General features: G+C 36.5%; 1 protein-coding gene across 3 annotated transcripts in view; it reads right to left on the bottom strand.

The window, feature by feature from the left end:
• NBAS (NBAS subunit of NRZ tethering complex) overlaps positions 1 to 26,888 on the bottom strand; it is a 325,219-nt gene that overhangs the window by 265,295 nt on the left and 33,036 nt on the right. For all 3 annotated transcript variants that reach the window (XR_011236168.1, XM_069494000.1, XM_069493999.1), the window contains exon 10: positions 6,507 to 6,645. Coding sequence is in view for 2 of the 3 variants with exons in the window: in XM_069494000.1 (XP_069350101.1) it covers positions 6,507 to 6,645 (139 nt within the window). In the remaining variant the exon portion in view is untranslated. The remainder of the gene's footprint in view (positions 1 to 6,506; positions 6,646 to 26,888) is intronic.

Here is a 26,888-nt window from a genome sequence, read left to right as displayed (position 1 = left end):
CTCAGGTTACCATTTTGTCTTGGCATCAGCATGGAAAAGGGCAAAACTTCCAATGAAGTTTCATCCATTAAGAAATGATATAAAGTGAAGTATACCAAGAATGGAAAAATAAGCACCACATGTACTCACCATCAAATTGGTTTCACTGATCATCACCTAAGAGCACACTTAGAAATAACATTAATCGGTGTTGGACAGATGTGGGGCAGGGAGGGGATGGGTGTACACATACATAATGAGTGAGATGCGCACCGTCTAGGAGATGGACACACTTGAACTTCTGATTGTGGGGGGGGAGTGGTGAGGGGGAGGCAAGGGTAATATACGTAACCTAAACTTTTTTACCCCCATAATATGCTGAAATAAAAATAATAATAAAAATAAATGATGTAACAATTTAAAAAACAGCAGAAAAAATATTCATCATTTAGAAATCAATATTTGAAACAATAATACAAGACCATTTTTGTCCTAAGACTTAAGAAATATACTTAACAAAAGCAAGAAGGAGAGATGACTGTAGTAAAAAAATGAAAAATAACAAGTGCTCTTGAGGATATAGTGAATTTGGAACCCTCCTACATTGCTGGTGGGAAAATAAAATGGCATTAGCTACTGTGTAAAAAGTTTGGAGGTTCCTCAAAAGGTTAAATATAAAATTATCATATGATTAGCAATTAAATCCTAGGTCTATACACAAAAGAATTGAAAATAGCTATTCAAACAAATATTTGTACATGAATATTCATAGCAACCCTATTCACAATAGCCAAAAGTAGAAACAACTCAAATGTCCATTAATTGAAAAATGGATAAATGATATGTAGCATATCTATACAATGGAATATTATTCAGCCATAAAAAGGAACGAAGTACTGATACATGCTAAAACATGGTTGATCCTTAGAAATATTATGGCAAGTGAAAGAAGCCAGATTCAAAAGGTCACATATTGCATTATTCCATTTATATGAAACATTCAGACTCGGTACATTCACAGAGACAGAAAGCAGACTAGTGGTTGTCAGGAGCTGGGGGTAGGTGAGGAATAGAGAGTGGCTGCTTAATAGGCTCCTTTTGGGGTGATAAAAATGTTTTAAAGTAGTCTTGGAACACAGTGAATATATTAAATGCCACTGAATTGTACACTTTAAAATGGGCAATGGCTCATATGAATTTTACCTCAATTTTTAAAAAAAGCATAAGAAGGTACTGTTGTGTTGAGGTTAAAAATTTTGCTGCCAGAACTTCTGAGTAGCTTAAGCATTTGGGATGGCTTTACTGTACATCTCCCAATATTTCCTCCAAAAATAAAGAACAAGAAAGGGAAAATAAATCTACATGAAAACCATGCTCTCAGCTTAATTTGAAAATAGAGGATAACCCAAACTTCAAAATACCTGTAAGTAAAAAGAGAAAAATCACTAAACCTTAGTGGGTCATCTCCATTGCTCCTGCCAACCCTTGAGTCCCCACTAGCCCTCACTGCAGCCCACCACAAGGCTTGATGGGAAACAAAAGCAGATCAAAATAATACTATAGTGCCCAGGGAGGACAGAAAGGGATTAGCAAAGAAGTCTAGGATCCATCTAAAACCAGTGCCAAGAAGATTAAGTACAAGTTGAGTCTGGAAGTACTAGAGAAGCATACACGTTAATCAGACACAGACCACAGGGGAGGGACATAAGTACATGTGACATGAAGAGGCAGTCTCCCAAACATAGAGCTTTGAGAGAGAAGCATGGCAAAAAGGAAGAGGCGCCTTTTGCTAGTTGAGCAGTGAAGGGGAAAGAATCAAAGGGGGAAATTTAGTGTGCTGCAAGACAAAAGAGAACCACAACATAAGAAGACTCACATACCCTCGCCCACCAAAACTAAAGCAAAAAAATCTACTAGCGTATTTGAACTTTGCTACACTGACAAAAGAGGGCACCATTAAGCTATAGATCTCTTAAAGCATCCAAATACCATATAAAAAAAAAAAAAAAGAACAATAGAAAGATTCACAAATACCTTGCAGAAAATCGGAAGACAAAAGTCAACAAATACCAACAAAGGGAAATCATGCCTGAAAAAACAAACCTGAACAAAAGAAACTTTAAGATGACACTCTAAACAGAATTAAATGTGTTCAAACAATCATTTGAGGATGAGGAAAACTTGAAAAACTATCAATGAGAAACTGAATAAGAATAGAATTGGACAAGAAAAATTAAAAAAACAGCTAATAATAAAATGTGTACTAAATTCAGGAAAGAAATAAAAGGAAAAGACAAAATTATCTTAAAATGAAGAATAAATTACAAGGTACTCAAGTGTAAATTTAATGAGAGGTTTTAAATGCAAGAAAACAATGAAAAATGAAAGTGAAAGAAGTAAAAACGAAATGCGATAAAGGAAGAGGTAAAAAGAGTCAAATAAAAAATACTAGAAATAGGAGACAGTAAAAAGCATCAACATTTGAATTATCAGAGAACCTGAAGAAGAAAAACAAAACCAAAGCACAGAACTAGTATTTAAAATTATAATACAAAAAAACTTTCTAGAAATAGAAAAAGATCTGAATCCATACATTAAAAGAGCCAACACATTCCTGGGAAAATTAACCCAGAATGATCTACTCTAATATCCTAGGAAGCTATTAGATTTCAAAGATAAAGAAAACCTCAAGACCTCTTGGGCTGAGCACAGTGGCTCAAGTCTGTATGTAACCCTAGCACTCTGGGAGGCAGAGGCTGGAAAATGGCTTGAACTCAAGAGTTTGAGACCAGCCTGAACAAAAGTGAGACCCGCTCTCTACTAAAAATGGAAAAAAACAGCCAGGTGTTGTGGTATGCACCTGTAGTCCCAGCTACACAGGAGGCTGAGGCAGGAGGATCACTTGAGCCCAGGAGTTTGAGGTTGCTGTGAGCTAGGCTGACGCCAGGGAACTCTACTCAGAGCAATGGAGTGAGACTGTCTCAAAAAAAATAAAAAGAAAAAAAAAAAGAAAAAAGTCCTCAAAAAAAAAAAATGGACAAATAACATACAAATGGGAAATAATTTGATTACACCAGAATTTTCAAATCCGACATACAAAGCAAAACAATAGAGTGGTATTTTTTTAAAGTTGAATGGAAAAAAAAGGTGAGCCAAGGATTTTATAGCCAGACAAGTTTTCCTTCAGATATCGAGGCTACAGAAAAACAATTTTGAACATACAAAAACTTAAGGAACTCATCACCTACGAGCCTTGTCAAAGTATCTACTAGAGAATAACTTCATCCAACCACAATACAACTGGGAAATCTTCAATAAAAGATCTGAAATAGCAATTTAAAACATATAAATGGACATCTAAAACTAAAGAAAGGCAAAGATGAAGGTTAGAAACTTATGTACAAATATTATATGTGTGACAAAATAGAAATAATACAACTGAAAAGGGGAGAAGAAAGGAAAGGAAAAGAGGAAAATAAAATAAGCTGGTTTTATATAAGCAGTTAGTAGGAATTAGAGAATAACAATAAAACTGATAACCTGGCAAAATACTGAAGACATTGATAACATCAATAAGAACAATTTCGGTGAAATCATGGAGGTTTATCCCATTCAAGTGAATTGAAGAGAGACTAGAAAGGAATTGGAAACAAGTATAGACAACTCTAAAATATTTAAAAAAACGGGAAAGAAATGGGGTGGCAGCCAGAGGGCAAAGTAGAATCTAAAGAGTTTTCATGATGGGAGAAATAAAAGCATGTTGTATGCTAATAAACGTAAGAGATAATAAAATTCATGACGTAGGTCAAACATCCTTCAGTATACAAGAATGGGAGATGCAGTGGACAAATGGAAGGGTTGGCCTTCGCTGGAACAAGGACAGTGCATCTGTAAGGACAAGAGAAAAGATGCAAAATACAGGCATAACTGCAGGCAGGTGGTGGGATACTGTGGGAGAGGTGTAATTACTTCTATTTTCTCAAGGAAAGAGGATTTCCCAGGGAAACAGCATTCCAAAAAGCCTGCATTCGTCCCACAACAACATTCTATACTGAAGTAGCAGCAGCAGCAGCAGCAGAAATAATAAAAAATTCTGTCAATTTTGTTCATTTTTATAGGCTTTTTTCCAAAATTTTGATCTTAACACAAATAGACAATAATAATTAACACTGTAGATCATCTTACAGTTCATCAAATGTGCCTTCACATGTTACTTCATTTGATCCTGGTAAAAGTCTTCATATACCAGTGGTAAGTACGATCATAAGGCAGAATTCAAATACCAGCCTTCTGACTCCAGAGCCTGGGTCTTTCCTTTGCACCAGTTACTGAATTCTAATCTACCACCTATTATATATAACTTATTGCACTCATTTGTGAACATAGCTGTCTCCTCCAATATATAGAAAACCCCCTTGAGGGCTACTACCACTATCTTTATATTCCTAATACCTGGAGCAGTTGTAAAATGTTGAAACAATAAATAAATAAAACTATCTTCCATAGATGACAATAGCATTAATTTGGAAACTTTGGTCAATGCATATATTGAATTTTGCATAGTCTCCTTTGCAACCTGGCAGCCTTGTGAAAGACTAGAATATATGTGTCAGCAACATTTTTCAATCAATACCTACCTCAACACAACAGCAACCTTAAACAAACAATAAGAGGAGGTTCAATGAGAACAATATCTGCCACCTAAAAAAGGAGCTAATCCTATAAATTCAAATTACTTTGAGGTGAGGGAAGGCTATGTAGAATGATTGTAAGTTTTGCTGCAAGACACAGCCACTAACATAATTAAAACACACTTGCAGCATTTCAAGAAGTTAATCATACAGCAGAGCATTCAATTTGCAATTGGATATTTCTTCCCCCTTATTCTGCCAGTGCACAAGCAATTTTCTTTTAAAGGACTCCAACATTGAAGCCTCAGGCCAAGGAGGGAAGGACCATACATAGCAAAGCAGATTCCAATACTTTAGTAAGGAGTAAAGTGAAAGCACAGATAAAGTCAAAGAAACCAAGGGTGAAAAAAAGGTTCCCTAGTATATGACTCTGTGATTTCCCCTTTGCTGGCCCACTTGGTCACAAATATACCCATGATTATACTGCACCAAAACACTTTCAGAGCTTGCCTATGTTATCTCTCCTTATATCTTCCCACACTCTTTTGGGTTTTTTTTTTTCTTTTTTTTTCTCAACCCTTAATTTTGACAAATTTCATAACAACAGAAAAGTTGAAACGATTAAACAATGAAATACCAGCATACCTTTCACCAGGGACAAATACATTCATTATCAAAACAAATGGCATAACAAATGGCATATGTTGTGCTTCACTTTAATTTCTTGGTTTCTTCCCACACTCAAAAAACACACAAGTTTATTGCCCACTACATATCAGGTGATGTGCTAATCAAAAGGAGCATAATTTTGACCACGTGCTTGTTTTCATGCAGTTTACACAAACAACCAAGATATGTAAGACCACACGGTGGCCAAAATGGTAAACACAATTAGTATTCACCAATATATAGTTTTTCTCACCTTTATGGACACACAGAAAACTACTCCCCAGGCCCCAGAAGCTAGGAGGGGCCACAATACAACAAATCAACTACAAGCAGAGGTGATGTCCAAGACTGTAATAAGTTCTACCTCTCATCCCTGTCCAACCCTTCCTAAGGCCATAAATTGAGAGAGTGGGACCCCAAGAGGTTATTAGCCTCCATGGATCCTTTAATCATCACTCGGAACAAGCTGCCCAGGAAAGTCATGGTGTCAACAGCAGGCTTTGCCATAAATGAGGAAAAAGTGTTTATGTGGTGAGCCACAGAAGTCTTAGTAATTTTCATTTGCTTCTTCATATGATTGTTTGAATTATCACTACAGAGCCTAGACTATCCTATTATAGCCTAAAAGAGTGTCTGACATAAAATAGAAGCTCCATAAATAATTATAGAATGAATAAATGAATGGACAGATGAATAGTTCATATAAATGTAGAACAATATGGAAGCAAGTGTATCATGGTAGTTAACTTGGACTGGAAACTTCTGCGAGAGTTTGTACTCTAATTCTGCCGCTTGCTAGCGGGTGACCCAGGAAAACTTGCTTAACTACATTTCACTTTTCTGATCAATATACTCTGTCTAGTAACAACACCTACCTCAAAGGGTTACTTAGAATTAAGTGAGCTAATGCATGTGAAAGCACTCCGATCAGTGGCCAACACATAAAAAGTGCTTAATAAATGTTTATGTCTAAGCAAGCAAAATGCAAGTAACTGGACTACTATTAGGTTGTTTTTCTAATATCTGAAAATACTGTCACTAAAAATGAGTCCAAGCTGAACATAATACACGTTAGTTAAATGTGATGTTTGAAAGAAGTACTAAAATTACAGCAGCATTAATTCACTTTCCCCACTTAAGACAAAATTATTTCCTCCTTTGTATCTTACAAAGGGTTTATTTTTCTAAGACCTATTAGCAAAGTGAAATACTATAACTAATACTTACCACAGTAACCTTGTCTCCACCATTAGTAACCTGCTTATAATAAGGTGATCCTGAAAGAACCCTCCAGGCAGAAAGGCCACAGCTAGAAGCTTTTGACATGCCTGCTTCAGCAGTTTCACAGCCACCAACTAGTAAAAGTCTAAAAAAGAGAAAAATATAAGGAATTGATAAATTGCAAATATGAACAAGGTAACGGCAAAACAAAGAGAGCAGAAACAGTCACCTTCACAAAGAAAACTAAAGTTACTATGTATTAAACCTAGAAGGCAAATATTTTAGAGGAAACAATTACAAAAAAAAAAAAAAAAAACCCAAATGTTTTTTTCAATTATAACTTTACCTTCTCTTGTACAAAAGTAAGGCTTAAACATTCAGGCACCTGAAACTCCAATGGAAATTTAGAAATGAGGAAAAAATGTTTTAAGATTGGCCACTGAATATCAAAGAAACTGTATCAACTCCAATAAACGTTAATATACAGATGTGTAGCCTCACTCAGAAACGTAAGTATTAATTACAGCGGTGTGTCTGATGCAATGAAAGCACAATTACAGAATGTTAAAAATGACAGCTGAGAACACTGGGATAGGAAAAAACTATACAGCAACAACCGCACAGATATAAGAATGGTTAGCAGTTTAGTTGCATATTATGACTGGTTCCCTTTCTGTTTGTTATACTCCATTAGCAACTGGAGGCCAGTTACCAACAGGGCAAACAACTTAACATACACTAAAAGTTAAAAGACATTACTATGTAACCACTATTTGAACTGAGCTGATTAATAATGGAACCCAGACAGTCAGGATTTTTAAAGTTACGTTCAGTACATCTGGCAGGGACCTGTACAACAGACATCATAATCACCTGTGATTTAAAAAAAAAAAAAAAAAGTTTGAAAGAAAAGTTCCAATATATTTAATACTACAATTATCATTGAATTATCTGTTGTTACCAATGAAGGTAGGCAACAGACGTAACAGAAGAGAGAATCCAGAGATTTCTCAATGTTTAAATTAAAAAAAAATAAAAACACGTTTTCCTCTATGCTTTGGAAACTGCCCACTGCCTAAGAGGGAGGAGACAACTTCCAAGGAGAGGTTTCCCTGGCCACATCCATGTGGTGCTCTCCACACAAAATCGGCCACTGCCCCAAATGGCAGAACCCAGTATCCAACTCCCTTTACATCAAAACTTACAAAATATCTGTCATCACTAGGCTCCCATTTTGTCAAAAATAGGATGCATTTCAGCACATATATATTATTAACATTTTTCTAGGCCATATTCAACCAAATCTTGAAAAATGTTAGTTTTTGCATAGAAATTGAAAGGTGAAAAAAAACTTTGTAAGTCTCCTCAGAGTTGGCATATCAAAAGATTGACTCAGTTATACAATTGTGTTAACTAAAGTTAACTTTTAAGTGTTACAAAATTAGACATATCAGTACCTCATGATGCAACACCATGCACCCTCAGTATTGCCTCTCGCAGACCAGTAACCAGCAGAGGTGTATGCCCAGCGGTAGTCAGAAAGAACTAATACCTGTCTTCTGTTAATTCTGCTCACCTTGTGTGGCAGGCAAAATAATGGCCACCCAAAAGATGTCTGTGTCCTACTCCCTGGAGCCTGTGGATATGTTATATTGCATGAATTTAAGGTTGCAGATGGAATTAATGTTGCTAATCAACTGACCTTAATATAGGGAGATCATCTTGGATTATCCCAATGTAATCACAAGTATCCTTAAAAGTGGAACGGGGAGGCAGAAGAGTCAGTGTCATAATAATGTAACCTGAGACTCACTGGCCATCGCTGGCTTTGAAGGTGGAAGGGGCCACAAGCCAAAGAATCTGGGCAGTTTCTAGGAGCTGGAGAAGACAAAAAAACATTCCCTGCCTGAGCCCTGCTGACACCTTGATGTTAGCCCAGGGAGAGCTAAAGAGGTCAGACTTCTGACCTCCAGAACTATAAAATAATAAATTTGCTTCATGTCACTAAGTTTGCGATAACTGGTTAAAACAGCCGTGGAAAATCAATACACACCTTGTTTCTTTCCCAGCCCCAAGACTCAGCTGACCTATCAGAAGCTAATTCCACCAAAAGCTCTCTTCTCATTTGACTGCTTGCTTTCTAACATATGTTTCTGAACCAAGCTAACAACATTACAAGAACTCATCTCTACCATAAACTCTTAGATCTAAAAATTTCCAAAGTACATAAAATCCTTCCAGGTTTAACCATGGAGCTTAGCCCAAATCAAAATCTCAAAATCCTGAAAGTCATATAAATGTACTTTATTCACAGAAATACAACTTGAGCCTTTACTCAAAGGCTTTTTCCTACAGATTTTATATATGGCTCTAACAAGTTTGATCACAGCAAATCAGAAGCAAAAAATTTTAAGATGATAGCTTGAAGCAATCTATTTGAGCTATTCCTACCCTAGGCAAATCCTCAGAGCTAACACATAATTAACCCTGTTCACCAGGGCAAAAGAGATTTTGGTCCAAAGTCAAGCTAGTAGTACAAGTATTATTTGCCCAGAGCATTCATTCTGCTCAAATGATTCTGTTACAGTAAAATATTTTCCCAAAAAAAGGTACATCCAGTGCAGATAAAATCATATTATTCCTCTGAATCTAACTCTCAATTTGGAGAAAATACAAATGAAAAAAGAAAAACACCTTAAATAACATAAGAACAATACAATCAACAAAATTTAGATGGAGAAACTACAAAATAAATGACCTGGTTCCTTCAGAACACACACACTCTCAGAGAAAGAGCGACAGACCTGGGGAGAAAATGGAGGGTAGATCAGTGAATTAAAAGAGAATACAATCCAGATATTTGAAAATATCGACAAATTATTGTCAGTGCTTTTGGGATATGATCATGGCGTCATCTTTATGTTTTATAGTTCTTACTTTGTAGAAATACACACTGAAGTATTTGCAGATGAAATAATATGCCATGATTTACTTAAAAAAAAATCCAGGGAAGGGTGGTGGAGGCATGGCTGGGGATACAGATAAAATGAGATTAGCCATAACCTGATTGTTGAAACAGAGTAATAGACGCAAAGGAGTCAGTATACCATTCTATTTCTGTACATGCTTCAAATTTTCCATAAAGAGTTTTTTAAAGTCCATTTGTTAGGAAAAACTCCTCCAAATAAGTAGGGACAAAGGAGTAATTTGGAATATCTAGAGTTCAGAATTTAATCACAATGTTTTTTTCAATCAGAAAATGTGATTCATAAAATATACTTTTAAAAGCCAGTCATCTTATAATTATAATAAAAATAACATCCCTGTTTGAGAATTCAACACATTCCTAAAAGGCCAAACAGTTCCTTGATAACTGAAATGATTTCCCTCTAGCAATGTGTAACATATATTTTTATATTAACAACATATATAGTAAATATATTAATATATTCATAATATAAAATCTCTATCTTAATTATATTTATGTTAACATAAATATGAAATTTTAAGTTGCCTGACTACTGAAGGAGTTACAGAACTGAGAATCCAGGTTTCTTATCTCCTGGTCTTGACACTAGAAGACACTTCCTCTCTATGAATTCTGATAAATATCATGACTATGCATAGATAAAATTGGTTACAATAGGATAAGATCCACTGAGAATGAAAAAGATTCAGTATCTGCTTCCAACCTTTCTTTCATTCATGCCAGACTGAAAAGTAAGTGGGAAAAGAAGCAGAATGATGAAACCAGCATGCCGCTCCTGCCAGATGGTATGGCAGCTTTGGGGCACTCATGCTCCAGCTGTAAGAATGCATACGTGTTCACACGTGCAAGCAAGAATGGCCACTCATGTGTGTTTAAAGGGGGTGACTTCATCAACATATTCATATGACTGGCAGCTATTGTGTGCAGAGCAACATGCAGGGCACTGAGTGTACAGAGATGAACATGGTATGCTCTCTACATTCAAAAACTCACGCTCACACACAGGGCAAATAAAAAGGAAGAACAGGTGGGAGCATGGAATTAAGTGGCATAAAAGATGTCCACCCAATCTGAAGATGATAAACCAATCTAAATCCACCGAAGAGTTATCTCCAGTCATACATGCCAAGGGGTATTGACCCCAATTCAAGATGTTAATTTGTTCCATTACTTTATTGTTTTATAAGACTCACAATGTTGACTAGGGATGACCTACAAGTGATTAAGAAAATAAACATAAAATCAGGCTGATAGTGATGCTTGGCCAAGTAAATATACAATCTCGCTCAGGTCACGGTGTTCAGAATAGTCTTCCAGGGCAACACTGGCCAGAAGTAAAGAGGAACAAAGTCTCACTGATAAAAAATAAAGCCAGTCAATGAGAAAGGGGAGTCTGAGACCTAGCCCAATATACTCAATAAATGTTTCCTGAGTAATTGTGTGAACTTAAAGCTCCAAATTTCTCCTTATGTAGGACAGAGTGAAGGTGCTATAGAGACCCATCTTCCCACTGCCTGTGTCCCTCTTGCTAGGTTTCAGCAGTAAGACATCAGGAGATAAGGTGGGGAGAAGAGCAGTGTCATGGCAAGGGAGATAAGGGAAAGTGGGGCCACACACTGATTAGACAATGCTAAACCAAGAATCTGGTAAAGGAAAGCACCGGGAGGAAAATTTCAAAATGTTGGTGAGAGATACAAGAGATATGAATGAAGAGAGATACCATGTTCTTTGGTGGACTCCCAATACCTTAAAGATGCCATTTCTTCTTACATTAATCTATAAATTGAATGCTATTTCACATAAAATCCTGGCAGAATTTTTCATGGAACTGAATAAACTGATTTAATGGAACTCAGGCAAATATAAAATTCCCATGGGAAAGCAGAATTCTAAGAAGAGCCAACTCAATTCACATTCATCAATCTTTCCCTTTATGAGTTGGGCTTGTGCATCTTGACTTGTAAATATTTTCCTACTCTGGTGCCTTTAAGACAGTCTTCTTCTAATTTGACTGTGTCAAAATTTAAAATGTCTATCCATAAAATGAAGACAAATCGCACTCTGGGACACGTTATTTATAACACATAAAACTAACAAAGTAATAGTAGGCAGAATTTATAAAGATCTCCTGCAATGAATCCAAAAGAAAAATGGACAAAGAATAAGCAATAGCAAGTCACACAAAAAGAAATCCAAAATCCAATAATGCAGATTAAAACAACACAGATTTATACCACCTACCCCTAGAATGTTTAAGGACATAGTAACTCTTGTAAACTGCTGGTAAGACTGCAAATTGAAGCAATCATTTTGAAGCAACTTGATAATATCAAATAAATGCACACAACTGACTACTCCACAACCTCTGTTCTAAGGAAACTACAGAGAAATTTTTGCACAGGTATATTTGTCTCTTGGTGATAGAATATTGTGTGCAGCCACTATTTATTATGCTAGAAAATTAGAAATATTTCAAAGGAATAAATGGATAAATAAACACAATAAATTGTTCAGGGTAACATATACAATGTAAAGAGAACAAATATAAAAATATATATTGGAAGGTCATGTACCAAAATCACGGTAGCTGCCTTTAGAGAGGAGGAAGTAAGAGAAAAGAATGGAAGTAGGAAATTTTGTTTGTACTATTTTCTCTCTTTTATTTATAGATCTGTGTGTATGTATACACATGCAGACGCATACACATACATGTTAGAAAAAGACAAACTTAGTATTTGTTAACTGTGAGTAGTAGGTACTTAGGTGCACAGATGCTCAACTTACAGTGGGGCAATCCCATAAACCTATCATAAGGTGAAAATACCGTAAGTCAAAAATGGGCATTTTGTAGACATGGCAGAATGGGAAAACACAATATTAAAAAATGCTGGCATTTTTCACTTGATCTCTGGTTGTTTACCCACGTGATCGATCACGTGGCAGACTGGGAGCTACAGCCTGCTGCCACTGCCCACTACTACGTATCACTAGTCCGAGAAAAGACCAAAATTCAAAATTCTAAGTATGGTTTCTACTAAATGTGCATGACTTTCACACCACAGTAAAGTCAAAAAAATCACAAGTCAGGGACCATCTGTATATTACATCATTCTCTGTACTTTTCTCTCTCTTTTTTAACTTAAAAAGAGGAACATCAAGATACAGTATCCCAAATTATGCACATAAATTTCTCCAGTTAATGAAGTCCAGAAGAAAATAATTCAGCGAATTTGCTTTAACACTTTTTATCAGCCCACAAGTCTAGTCAAATACTGAAAAGGAAATTAGCATATAATTTGCTTTGTGACATTTTGAGGTTGTTTATACATTAAGAGTTATGTCTTAAGCATTCTGTGGCTTGCTACTGAAAATAACTGTTAGATTTTTGCAGAAATTAAGTCCATAAAAAGATAATACTTTAGAAAATAATTTATATCATTAATGTCATTTGCTGCTGCATTAAATTTCTCCACCCAGAATATTTACAAGTAGTGGTAACCATTACATTCTTAAATATACAAAATATTTCATTTTTAAGTGTTTACTTTCAGAATAACATTTTGAAGCAAATAATTATTTTTTTAAATTATCCTATAAAGATGTAAAGTAAAACAATTTATATAGTACAAATGAAATTCTCTAAAGCACATTGATATGTGGGAATTAGAAAAAGCTTACTTCTCCTTAACAAAAACGAGAGAGAGAGAGAGAGAGAGAGAAAGAAAAGAATTATTTTTCCCAAAAATCTTCAACTTCAAATTTTGTGGAAAATAGGAGGAAAATCATGAGTCCAGGAACCAGGGGTATCAGGTTCAAATATTTTCGCTGAATGAATGAATGAATAAATAAATAAATAAATAAAATCTTGAGACATTCCTTTCACTTCATTAACATTTACTAAACACAAACTATGTACAAAACAATGGGGAATGAGCTAAGCAATTGAAGAAATGTCTTAATAAACCATTTCTAACCCTTTGGAATCAATTTTTAGTATAACTCTTAATTCTCACAATTCACCAGTATCACACACGGTGTGCTGCGTAGGGAGCTTGCATGCTGTTCGTACCTTCCTTTTCTCGAACAGCCTTGGATATATATTCACATACACTAGCAAGCACTGACCACTATTGCAAAGAACCTCTTCAGCAACCTTTGACTTAAGTACAAAAACTGCATAGAAGACACATTAACTGCATGGAGGAAGAGGTCAAGGAAGGCTTCACAAGGTAGCACCAGCAAAAGGCTTATCCTTTACATAATTTCCCAGACAGATAAAGGGGTTAGGTAAGGGGTTTTCTAAACTAAGGAACATGAGGTACAAGAGCATAGAGATGAGTCTGTAAATGGTGTGTTCAGAGAACTGTAAGACATGTAGTGAGTAATTCTAGCCTCTAAAGGGCAAGCAGGGAGTAACAGGACAGAAAGTCCTGTACGTCCTTAACAATACAAATATTTTATCTTGCTCACTTCCTGGGCACTTATCATGGTCTACCTTCTATCATATAACAGTTATTTAAATCACTGCCATTACTAAACGTGGAGCCATTTGGGCACAGAGACTGTCTAATTTATGTTTGTATCCTTTACAGCATTTGCCACAGTTGTTTCACTCAAGAAACATCTATCGGGGCACTATGTGCAAAGAACTATAGTGGCACAAAGATAAATAAGACATAGTCCTCGTCCTTGGCTTAACCTCGCTAGGCATCAGTTCTCCCACCTGAGAAATGAAGGGGTTGAACCAATGATGGATGAACTCTCTTCCAGCTCTGACATTCTAAGAGTCTAAAACTCAAAGCGGGAACACAGGTATCGGACAACAAAAATAAAGTGTGACTGATAGAGCAAAAAAACACAAGAAGGGGTGAATCAAAGGAGCAGAAGCAAAGGCAGAGGCCAGAGAAGAACAGGGGGCAATACCACAGAGGCTGTCAAGGCTAGCTGGGAAAAGGAAGGGACAGACAGAATGCACACCCCCAAGCTGCATGCTATACATGACACTGGTAAACTGTGAGCGTTAAGAGTTACACTTAAAATTAACCTAGAGAGGTTGGCTCATGGGTGCAAACATACAGTTATACAGAAGGAATAAGTTCTAGTGTTCAATAACACAGTGTGACTGTAGTTAACAATAATTTATCATATATTTCAAAATAGCTAGAAGAGAAAATGTGAGATGTTCCCAACACAAAGAAATGATGATAAATGTTTGAGGTGATGGCTATCCCAAATATCCTGATTTTATCACTATACATTGTATACATGCATTAAAAACATCACATATACCCCATAAATATGTACAATTACATATCAATAAATTTTTTTTAATTAACAGAAGAATTACTCTAAAAACTGATTCCAAGAAGAATTATAAATAGTTTATTAAGAAGGTTCTTCAATCTAATAATTGTTGGAAGAATCTGCCATCTAGTGGCTTAAAACTCCTTAAAGCCATGGAAGGAAGTTTGAAATAATAATCACTTCTATTATGTTCTATCCAATGACCAGTATGCGTAGGCATACAACCAGCAAGAAAGAAAGAAAGAAAAAAAATATTCCATGTCCCCAGATTTTAAAATGCTTAAGACCACACTTGGCAAAGTAAGGGCTCAAAAAATGTAATCTATTACTTCACAGCTAGAAGCCATTCCTCTCTTAGGAAAAATGAAATGTTCCCAATATTAATTCATTTTAGTATAACCTAAACATTCTTTATTATAAAAATCTCACTAGTTCAATATTTTAAATCCTGCTTATCTTCATTTAATAAAGAGCTTATAAGAAGAAAACATATATAGTCATGACCCTGTACATCAGTTCTCAAACATAAAGTATGTATCCAAATAACCTGGAAGGCTTGTTAAAACAGATTGCTGGCCCACTCCTCCAGAGCATCTGACTCAGTAGTTCTAAAGTGGAGTCCAAGAATTTGCATTTCTAACCACTTCCCCATTGATTCTGATGCTGCTGGTCCAGGGAACACACTTTGAGAACCACCGCTTTACTTTATGTTTGAAATTATTTTCTAAGCTTTGGAAGGCTCAGTTCACTCTAAGTCAAATTATACTAGTTAATCAGCATGTGCTTAAATATGATCACAGAAAACTAATTATACTCAATGATTATTAAAGATAAAACATGGCACTTTTTCCTAGATTTCTTTGTTCAGTAATGAAACTGATCTCCTGGTAATTTGATAATTGGGCATTGTATTTTTTTTTTTTTTTTTTTTTTGAGACAGAGTCTCACTCTGTTGCCCGAGCTAGAGTGCCATGGCGTCAAGCTCACAGCAACCTCAAACTCCTGGGTTCAAGCAATCTTTCTGCCTCAGCCTCCTGAGTAGCTGGGACTACAGGCATGTGCCACCATGCCCAACTAATTTTTTTCTATATATAATTTTAGCTGTCCAGATCATTTCTTTCTATTTTTAGTAGAGACGGGGTCTCTCTCTTGCTCAGGCTGGTCTTGAACTCCTGACCTCGAGCGATCCTTCTGCCTTGGCCTCCCAGAGTGCTAGGATTACAGGTGTGAGCCACCGCGCCGGGCCTGGGCATTGTATTTAAAATTAAGTGGTACCTAATTATAAATTCCTTAAAATATCATTTATAATTTAGCATTAAGAAGTAGGGGAAAATCTATAAAGTTTAATACTCCTTTCTTTGTAACACCCAAGTAGAACTAGACTTTCATTCAGATAAAATACTGGATGGCACACAATAGAGGTCAGCAAATATTTTCCATAAAAGACCAGATTATAAATATTTTAGGTTTTGTGGGCCATATGGTCACTCACAACTATTCATTTGTGTCATAACATGAAAGAAAACATAGACACTATGTTAAAAAAAAAAAGTATGCCTATGTTCTTATAAAAGTTCATTTATAGACACAAATTTTAATTTCACATAATGTTCATGTATGATAAAATATTCTTCTGAGTATTTTTCCAATCATTTAAAAAATATAAAAGCTGTGCTTGGAAACAGGCCAGATTTGGCCCACAAGCCATAGTTTGCCAACCTCTGGTACAAAGAAAAGCTTATCGGTCATGGGAATCAAAGACATGAGTTTACTACTTAATAGCCATGCCATTTTAGGAAAGTTTCTTAAGACTCTTAGAGCTTGGGTTTTCTCCATATACACAATAGCTGTTATAGCACCATCTCATAGAACTGTGATGACTAGGATTCAGCATGTGTAAAGATCTGATAATCAGTGAAGCCTCTATAAAGCTAACTTTCTCTGTTATAATCTTAACTTCAATTGAAGTCAATTCAATATCAATTTAGAGAGTATCTAAAATCTGCAAGGTAATGTGCTAGCAGTACAAGAAATATTGTATAAGGAAATCAGGTTTCCCCCCCCCTCCCCACTGGAGTTTACAAGCTTCTGGGTTGAAGAGACTATAATTTCACCTGAGAAAAGTTTGAGAAAAAAAACTGTTTTAGGCCTTCCATCCACACAGATATTCTACCTGAGTTCATAAATTTTAATTCTTCCAGAGTTAGAATTTCATTCATTTACTCCAAAATATTTATTGAGCACCAATTATGTGCCAGGCCCTGTTCTGAGTGCTTAAAATAACACAGATAAAGTTCCTGCCCTCGTGGAATTTATGTTCCAGTGCATCAGTATTGCTTTCTCCCTTTCTAAAATATGCTTTGACAAAGCCAAGTAAATTTAACAATTTAACCAAAATTTGCCAACAGGTACTCCATGCAAGGCACTGTGCTGAGCACTGAGGACACAGTACTAAGACAGGGTACTTGCCCCCAGGGAGGCCACAGTCTAGCAGTTACTAACTGCTGAATAAAACAATGTATTCATTCTTACCAACACAAAGATGGAGTCTAAAAGGTCAACCCAACCAAGTATTATATAGCAGACAGATGGAGGAAAAAAAAAAAAAAAAACGAGGACAGTCTAGGCAGAGGAAAAAACAAGTAAGAAGCACAAAGGCATTAAAGAACAAAGACATTTCAAGATTATGAGGAACATTATGAAAGAAAATTTAAAAAAAAAAAAAGACAAATTTGAAGAATACAAAAACTCCTATATGCCTAGAGTTAACTAGAGCAGGGGTCAACTAACTATAGCTCCCCTAAAACCAAATCTGGTTCACTGTCTATTTTTGTCAATAAAGCTTTGTTGCAACACAGAGCCACACTCATTCATTCACGTATTGTATATGGCTGTTTTCACACTATAATGGAAGAGTTGAGTAGTTGGAACAGAAACCATATGGCCTGCAAAGCCTAAAATATTTACCATCTGCCCCTTTACAGAAAATGTATGCCAACTATTGGTGCAGTGCAAAGAAAACATGAGGGGGTGTGACAGGAGGCTAGAGAGGTTAAAGGCCAAACTACAAAGGGCCTTAAATACTAATGTAAAGTATTTCAGGAATGGAGAACAAACACCACATGTACTCCCTAATAACTGGGAGCTAAACAATGGGCATACATGGGCATAAAGAAACGCAAAGGACATTGGAAACCAAGAGGAAAGAAGGTTGGGAGGGGGTGAGGGGTAAAAACTTACCTGTCAGGTATAATGAACACGATTCTGGTGATGGGCACACTAAAAGCCCCAACTTAAGCATTATACAAAGTATCCATGTAACAAAAAACATTTGTACCCTCTTAATATTTTGAAATTTAAAAAAACAAAATAAATAAGCAAATAAATATTAATACTAATCTAAGGAGTTATATCTCTATCCCAAAAGCTAAAGGAAATTAAAGAAGAATTTTTAAGTAGAGAGGCAGATAATCAGACTTGTATTTTAAGACCTATATTCCTTTCTGGCAAAAAAAAACTGAAAACAAATTAGAAGAGGATCAAACTGGAAGCAGGGAACATACTTGATAAGTCAATTAGATAAGAAGTGATCAGTGCCTGAACGATATGGAAGGCACTAGAAATGAAGAGGAGGCAGGAGATCTGAGGCATATTAAGGAAGAATAATCAACACAGCCTAAAGAGCATAAGAATGAATTGAGAGAGTTATCTAAAGTATCAGGGTTTGGCCTGGTAGAAATATTATACATTGAGATATAAGAATACAGAAGAAGCAGGTTTGAAGGGGGAAAAATGATGAATACAATTAGAATATAATGAGTATGAGGTATTTTTGAGCTATCCAAGAGAAGATGTTAGGTAGGTAGGCAGGTATATAAATAGCTCTGTGGCCCAGGAATGACTTCAGGGATACAAACTTGAAAGTATCACCTACATACTTAAGTGTTTAAAACTCTAAGCCTGGATAAAGCTGCCTATAAGAATATATAGAATAGGTAAGAAAAAAATACGGCCAAAGGAGTCCACTGAAACTGCGGTCCCCAACCTGGGTCTGTGGCCTTTTAGGAACCTGGCCACGCATCACCGCCTGAGCTCCACCCCTACTCCCCCCACCCTGCTTTGGTCCATGAAAAAATTGTCTTTTATGACACTTGAGAACCAGCTGCACAGCAGCAGGAGGTAAGTGGTAGGTGAGCTAGGGAAGCCTCATCTGTATCACCCCTGTCAATCGCAATACCGCCTGAGTTCCGCCTTCCCTCCAAACCCCCGTCCGTGGAAAAACTGTCTTCCATGAACCCGGTCCCTGATGCCAAAAAGGTAGGGGACTGCTATACTAAAACACTGCTAGAATTAATAACCAAGTTCAGCAAGTTTGTGGGATATAAGATCAATAAACAGTTGGCCCTTGAATAATACGGGGGTTGGAGTGCCCACTCCCATGCAGTTGAAATCCATACATAAATTTTAACTCCCTCAAAACTTAACTTCTAACAGCCTACTGTTGAGTGGAAACGTTACCGATAACATAGTTGATTAACATTTATCTTGTATATTATATGTATTATGTACTGACTGTATTCTTACAATATAGTAAGCTAGAGAAAAGAAAATACGAAAATCATAAGGAAGAGAAAAATACATCTACAGTACTGTACTGTATTCATTGATACCATCTGTTTATGAATCATCCGTCTGAAACAGCAGAAAGCACAGCTGCAGACCTCAATCTCTGGCACATATCAAGAAATTCAACTTTTTCTTGTAATGTCATGACTTTTCTCTGCGTCTTTGAACATTCCCACCATCACCAGTGGCACTTCACATGGGTCCCATGGTGTTATTCAAGGTCCACGCTATTGCACTAAACATGATGAAAAGCATGCAAGAACCTCAAGCGGTCACTTTTTACTGCTATTAGCAATTTACTGGAGAGGAGCTGCTCACACAGAGATGATTAGCATTGCAAGCATATACTAGCAATGCTTGAGCTCACTACAATAATAACAAGAGATGGCTACCAAATTATTACAGTAGTACAGTATGTACTATAGTTAATTTTATGCAGTTACTGAATACTGCATCTGTACAGTATCTGTTTTACTTTTTTTACGTTTCTCTGGACCGTGAATGGTGTCTTAGGTACAGTTTATAAGTACATGCATAAATTTTGATAAATTTTAACTCTCTGTAATACACTTGTGTATATCTTATGGTAGTAAATGATAAAATAGACTAGTATCTACATATATTTTATGCATTCATGTCATACCTTTTTCTTAATTTTTTCAACATTTCTAGGCCATGTGTTGTGCCTGCAAGTTTTTTCAAATTGCTGCAAATCTCCAAAAAATTTTCTAATATATTTATTTATATTTATTTCACAGTACTTCTCAACCCAGTATGCTGGGCAGCTACAACCGATGGAAGAGAAATGGCAGCTAAAATGAAAGATATCACTATCCCTCATCAGGGTAACTTCAAAAGCAGGGAACATATCCTATTCATTATCCCACTCATTCTATTAAATCTTTCAGAGCCCTAGCACAAGGGTTCTTAATTGCCGGGAGGGAAGGATCAGAATCACCTATAGAGGTTTTTAATATAACAGATGCTAGGATCCCATCCCAAACCTAACTGATCAAGCCTTTGGGAGTAAGGCTTAGCTACTCTTTTTTTTTTTTAATTCTCAATAGGTAATTCTGTTGTCCTTGTTAAGGGCCATTGGCCTAGCAAACAGAATGTCAATAAAAGTACTAATGAATAAATTAATTTAGATTTCTTGGATGGCCTTGCCGGTTTCCTGCCCTCAACCACAGCTGATGCCAGTGATAATCATTTGAAGACTTAATCCCCTTTCAATCCTTAGGGTGGATTTAATCAACTCCACTGCAAAAGCACAATATGTTTAGTATCTACCTATATGGTCCATTCCACATCTACCTTGTATCTTGATTTAAGTGATTGTCCAGGTTCTGAAACCAAATTCCCACTTTCCATTCAAATAATAGCATTTTTTTTTGTTTTGTGACAATGTCTGGTTCTATTGCCCTGGCTGGAGTACAGTAGCCTGATCACAGCTCACTGCAGCCTCAAACTCTCGGGGGCTCAAGCGATTCTCCTACCTCAGACTCCTGAGTAGCTAGGACTACAGATGCATGCCACCACACCTGGCTAATTTTTCTATTTTTTGTAGAGACAGGTCTCGGTATGTTGCCTAGGCTGGTCTCAAACTCCTGGTTTCAAGTGATCCTCCTGCCTCAGCCTCCCAAAGTGCTGGGATGACAAGCATGAGCCACCATGCCCAGCTCAATAATATCAGTTTAATTTTTGAAGTCTTGCTCACACTGGTTCTCCCAAGAAAAGTTAAGTCTTGTCTCCGAATCCTAGCCTAGTCTCTACTGAAGTCTGCTAACTATTGTCTACCAGGTACTCCTGACAATAGATCTTTCCATTACCCCTGCTGCCAATCTCCCTACCACAATTTTCCTTTGTTAAATGCTGCCTAGTAAGCTATACTGGACCTCCTTAGAGCTTGAGAAGCTTGCTAAAACACCACCTATGATCTGTGCCCAGTGCAATGCCAGAAAAGTGTGGTCTGGAAAGAATAAATGACTTGAGGTTATATAACAGCTAATAAGCAATACAACCAAAAACAGAATTCAGGACTCCTGCCTCCTAATCCAATACATATATCAGTACACAATTTTTTTTTAATTTTCTATTTGTCTATCAAACATAATTAAGTACCATTCCTATAAAATAAGCTAAAGATACCTCAACAGTCTTCTTTCAGCTTTCCACTCCCAAGAGTGATCCACAACAGCTAGTGTCACTTCTAGCATAAGAAGAAATTTAATCTGGCCAACTTCTTAAAATTGCATTTCCATAAATCTTTGTTGAGGGATTGTAGAGTAGTTCTTTTAACCAGGAAAAAAAGTATAATAAAAGTACAAAATATCTTACTTAAGATTAATAAAATTCACTGACATATCAAGTTATCAGATCAAGTTAAACAACAACCAAAACACTCAGAGAGAGAGAAAGAGAAAAAAGAGAGAGATTGATTCACCAGCTGAACAGATTTAAAACTTCATAAAGGTTTTCAAAGGCCCGCTTACATAATGAAAGGTCAACTCGATTACTGACATTCATACTTCCCAGATACAATGTTGCACATTCATCTCTCCAATGCCAACAGCCCCTACGGTATTAGAGGCCAAATGCACTTTCTCACTGCCGTGGGAGATAATCGGTAATGATCATGACTAAAGTACTCCTTCCTTTTCCAGAAGCAATTCTTCTTAAAAATGGTTAATCTAGTTAGGATTTATAAAAAATTTCCTAATACAATTAATACCTAACTGCTCCTCCAGCTGTCAATACAGTGTATCTTTTCAGATATAGAAGTACTGAATCTCACCGAAAACAAACAACTTTAGGAATCAGAGAGAAAGGCAATTTTATGGCAATGTAATGGCTTTGAAAGCCCATTGATTAGCTTTCAAAAACATCTCATAAGTCTAAATGAACTTATGCCTAATAGGAAAATAAGATTTGTCCAGGCCCTTGGGTTAACCTTCAAGCTAGGGAATTCTCAAAACTATTTTCTCCACAAGATAAAATTTGAACACTTACTGGACTAACTCCCATTTCCCTGGTCTAGGGCGATGTGTTACGGGGAGACTGGCCCTCTGCATACTCTACTGTCTCCCTTCCCATTCCACTCCCAGACTCTTTCCTTCCATTCTGTGCCAGTAAAGTTAGCATCATGTCACCTGAGAGCTCATTCACACAACAATCATTTTTGATCCCCCACTAAGTACTGGATATTTATTTGGAAGACACCCTTAATCCCAGGAGTGTAAAGGACTCATGTATTTAAAACACTTAAGGTTTTGTTCAGAGGAAAACAGAAACCCATAGGAGATGACCAAATCACTGTTCATAAAGTGTAGCCCTTTAACCTTTCAGTATGCCATTATTTAAAGGTATTCCCCAGTTTCCCCTAAAACAAACAGCTCTCTAAAGACTATGTCCTACTCCATCACCTGAGCCTTAAACAGTCCCTATCAGTACATGCTTAGGTGAATACAATTACCTGACTACTCTTCAGCCCGTTCACTCCTATGTGACTATAACCTACTTTAAGCCAAACTGACACCTTAGCTTATTATTCTCTGTAAATGTTGTCTCAAGTTCTTTCTGTAGAGCCTTTGATCTAAAACAGAACTTTTTTAGAAAGAAAAAAAAAAAACTTTAATCATCCAAATGCTTTAATTCTCCTTTTGCACAACCATGACATTCATCATTAATCAATTATGATACTCCAAAGACTATATGAAACATGAGTATCTTTCTTAACATAAAATGTTCAAATGAAAGCCCATTTAAAAGATGTTTTTTCCTTCTGATTCATTCATTTATTTATTTATTACAGCTTCGATGAGGTATGGCCTACATCCATAAAACTCAGACAAGAGGGATCTTAATGGGTAATAGATATAAAAATGACTATACCACTGGTTGCACAACTCTATACACTTATTAAAAATCAGTGAATTAAACACTTAAAATCAGTGTCAAAGAGTCATCAAGGAATTTGAGCATGAGTAGCTTCTCAAAAGGATAGCTTCTCCCAAGAAAGTAGGCATGTGCTCAGCCTTTTGACTTTGTTGAGATATAAATTAGGGTCTAGAAGTAGCTACCTTAAAATACTAATTACCTTAGTGTAGTTATCAAGGAACTGTTTGAGATTCAAAGGCAAATAAGTCAGATTTTGCCTATCTAAATTTTCAAGAAAATTAAGAACATTAACCTTAAAAAAAAACCCTATATAAATCATTAAAAAAAATCAAATAACCCTATTAAAAAGTGGGCAAAGAACATGAACAGAAACTTTTCAAAAGAAGACAGACTAACAGCCAACAAACACATGAAAAAATGTTCAACATCTCTAATCATCGGCGAAATGCAAATCAAAACCACAATGAGATATCACTTAACTCCAGTGAAAATGGCTTACATCAAAAAGTCCCAAAACAATAAATGTTGGCGTGGATGTGGAGAGATAGGAACACTCATACACTTCTGGTGGGACGGCAAACTAGTATAACCTCTGTGGAAAGTAATATGAAGATACCTCAAAGAACTAAAAGTAGAAGTACCATTTGATCCAGCAAACCCACTACTGGGTATCTATTCAAAGGAAAAAAGTCATTCTATAATAAAGACATTTGCACTTGAATGTTTATAGCAGCACAATTCACAATTTCAAAGATGTAGAAACAACCCAAGTGCCCATCAATACCTGAATGGATTAATAAAATGTGGTATATGTATATCATCAAGTACCATTCAGCCACAAAAAAACAATGGTGAACTACCTCTTGTATTATCCTGGATGGTGCTAGAGCCCATTCTTCTAAGTGAAGTATCACAAGAATGGAGAAACAAGTACCACATGTACTCACTATCAAATTGGTACTAATAGATCAACACTTATATACACATATAGAAGGAATATTCATTGGGTGTTGGGAAGGTGAGAGGAGGGAGGAGGGGATGGGTAAATGCACACCTAATGGGTGCAGGTGCACTGTCTGGGATGGGCACGCTTGTCGCTCAGACTCGGGTGGGACAAAGGCAATATATGTAACTTAAACGTTTGTACCCCCATAAAATTTTGAAATTAAAATAAATAAAAATAAATATATACTACTGAAAGCAATAAATGCCACTTAAAAATCTATACATAAAGTCTTCTTAACTCACATTAAGTGTTCTTACTTGTGAACAAATGACTATAAACTAAAATAGACCATAAACTCCTAGAGGGCAGGGACTACATCTGAATCTCTACCAGCAAGCACAGAACCAACCATGTACTAAAAGTTTAATGTCTGTTCCTCTAAGAATTCAGAGGAGGTAAGAGATTCCTCTCAGCCAGAATCAGGAAATAATCTAAGCCAAAACCAATGGTGCAAAGAGAACAATAAGAGTAGAAAAGATAGCCGGGCATGGTGGCGCATGCCTGTAGTCCCAGCTACTCGGGAGGCTGAGGCAGGAGGATCGCTTGAGCCCAGGAGTTGGAGGTTGCTGTGAGTGAGGCTGACGCCACGGCACTCTAGCCTGGGCAACAGAGTGAGATGCTGTCTCAAAAAAAAAAATAAAAAAAAATAAAAAAAGAGTAGAAAAGAGAAGGCAAGGTTTTGGGGTGCACTTTAGGAAGGTGAGCAGGACTGAAATATTAGATTGCCTGAATGTTAAAGGATGATAAAATACACTCCTTACGCTGTGAGTTAGGATAGCTAAAGAAAATAAAATAGTCAAAATCAGTATATATCAGTATATCCATAGAGCTTATCCCAAAGATTCTCAATTAATTTTTGTTTCAAATTACTAAATTCACTATCTCAATTTCTCTTCTCGAACAATGCTTGCAGCATCAGGCAAACAATGAATTACACAAAACCCTGAGTTTATATATTACCAATGTACCTCAACTCCACTCTGGCTGATTTACTTCACATTTATAAAATCCTTGTGGATAATAAATATCACATGCTCATATACTAGAGTATCCAAAAATAAATAAAAATGTGATGAATATTTCAGCTTCTTTCATTTAAAAAAAGACCACATAATGGAAAATATAAACAACCTAGCAAAATTTTTGTCATGCAGAACAGGGCAATTACATATACTCCTTGCTTTACAACAATTTTCATTCAGAAATATTAATGTAGTCATCCATCTCCAAGTTGACTGCTATCAGGAGTTGTATATTATTGCAGAACCAAAAAAGAGGCCCTCTCTGTTTGGTTTTATAGGATATTTAACTTTCCAAACCTCTTATTTTTGTAAAGACTTCCCTCCCCCTCCTCCCTACTCTCAGTTGCTTAGATCCTGGGCCAAAAGGTGAAAGCCTTAAAAATAATAAGTATAATCTGACTTACAATACATTACCAAGTAGTAAGTATTCAGTGTGTGATAACTTCAAACCTATGTCCCAAGTAAACCCCACTTACCCTCCTGAAATAGTGCTAGGAAAAAGAAAAGTCCAATATTGACTTTTATAACAAATCAAGACGGTGGAGTAATCAGTATGAAATAAACCAAACAAACAAAAACAGTCCAGCATTAAGATATAAAATACCCCTCTTCTAAAAGGGACAAGAAAAGACAAAACAAAACAGAAATTTGGAGGATAAAGAATACAAAATGAAAGAGAAGAAAAATCAAAAGAAAGAAACACAACTTCTCTTCTTTACTCAGGGAAATAGGAGTTACTTCTCCACGGTGCCCACAGAGGGAGCATTATCAATCAACAAACAGAGCTCTTACATTAGAGGCTGTGGCTTTCACAAGGATGTGCACTACATATTCCTTGCCTTCAAGTATCTGACATTTTAACTGGAGATATGGGACGTGTTACATCTTAGCCCGTTGGTGCTGCTACAACAAAATACCTGAGAGTGGGTCATTTATACAAAATAGAAATCTGTTTCTCACAGTTCTGGAAACTGGGAAGTCCATGATCAAGGTGCCAGTAGGTTTTGTTGTCTGGTAAGGAAGCTTTCTGCTTCCAAAATGGCACCTTGTTGCTGTGCCCTCTGCAGAGGAGGAACATGTCCTCATGTAGCAGAGGGCAGAAGGGCAAGACAGCCAAATGCTATGTGAAGCCTCTTGTATGAAGGCCTTACGGCCTAATCACCTCTTAAAGCCCCCACCTCTTAATACCATCACATTGGCCATTAAGTTTCAACACATGAATTTTGGAGGAGACACATTCAAACCATAGCAAGATACATTCATCAAATAGAAAAAAAATTAACAACAAAAAGTGGTATATATAAATAGTGCCCAAAAGGTTCCCGAAAGAATAAACTGCCACTTACTGTTCCCAATGATCTGGCCTCGACCTGCCTTTCCCAGACCTCATGTTCCACCATCACTGTCACCTCCTTTCCCTTCCCAGACACACTCCACAGTGCCAACCAAGCTATACCACTTGCATTTCCCAAAAATACAATGTGATTTCTTTCCTCTTGCCACTGTTCACACTGTCACTTTGTCTATAATGATGACCATGTTCA

Source organism: Eulemur rufifrons, chromosome 19, assembly GCF_041146395.1.
Source record: "Eulemur rufifrons isolate Redbay chromosome 19, OSU_ERuf_1, whole genome shotgun sequence".
NCBI lineage: Eukaryota > Metazoa > Chordata > Mammalia > Primates > Lemuridae > Eulemur > Eulemur rufifrons.
This window is presented reverse-complemented; position numbering and strand designations above follow the sequence as displayed.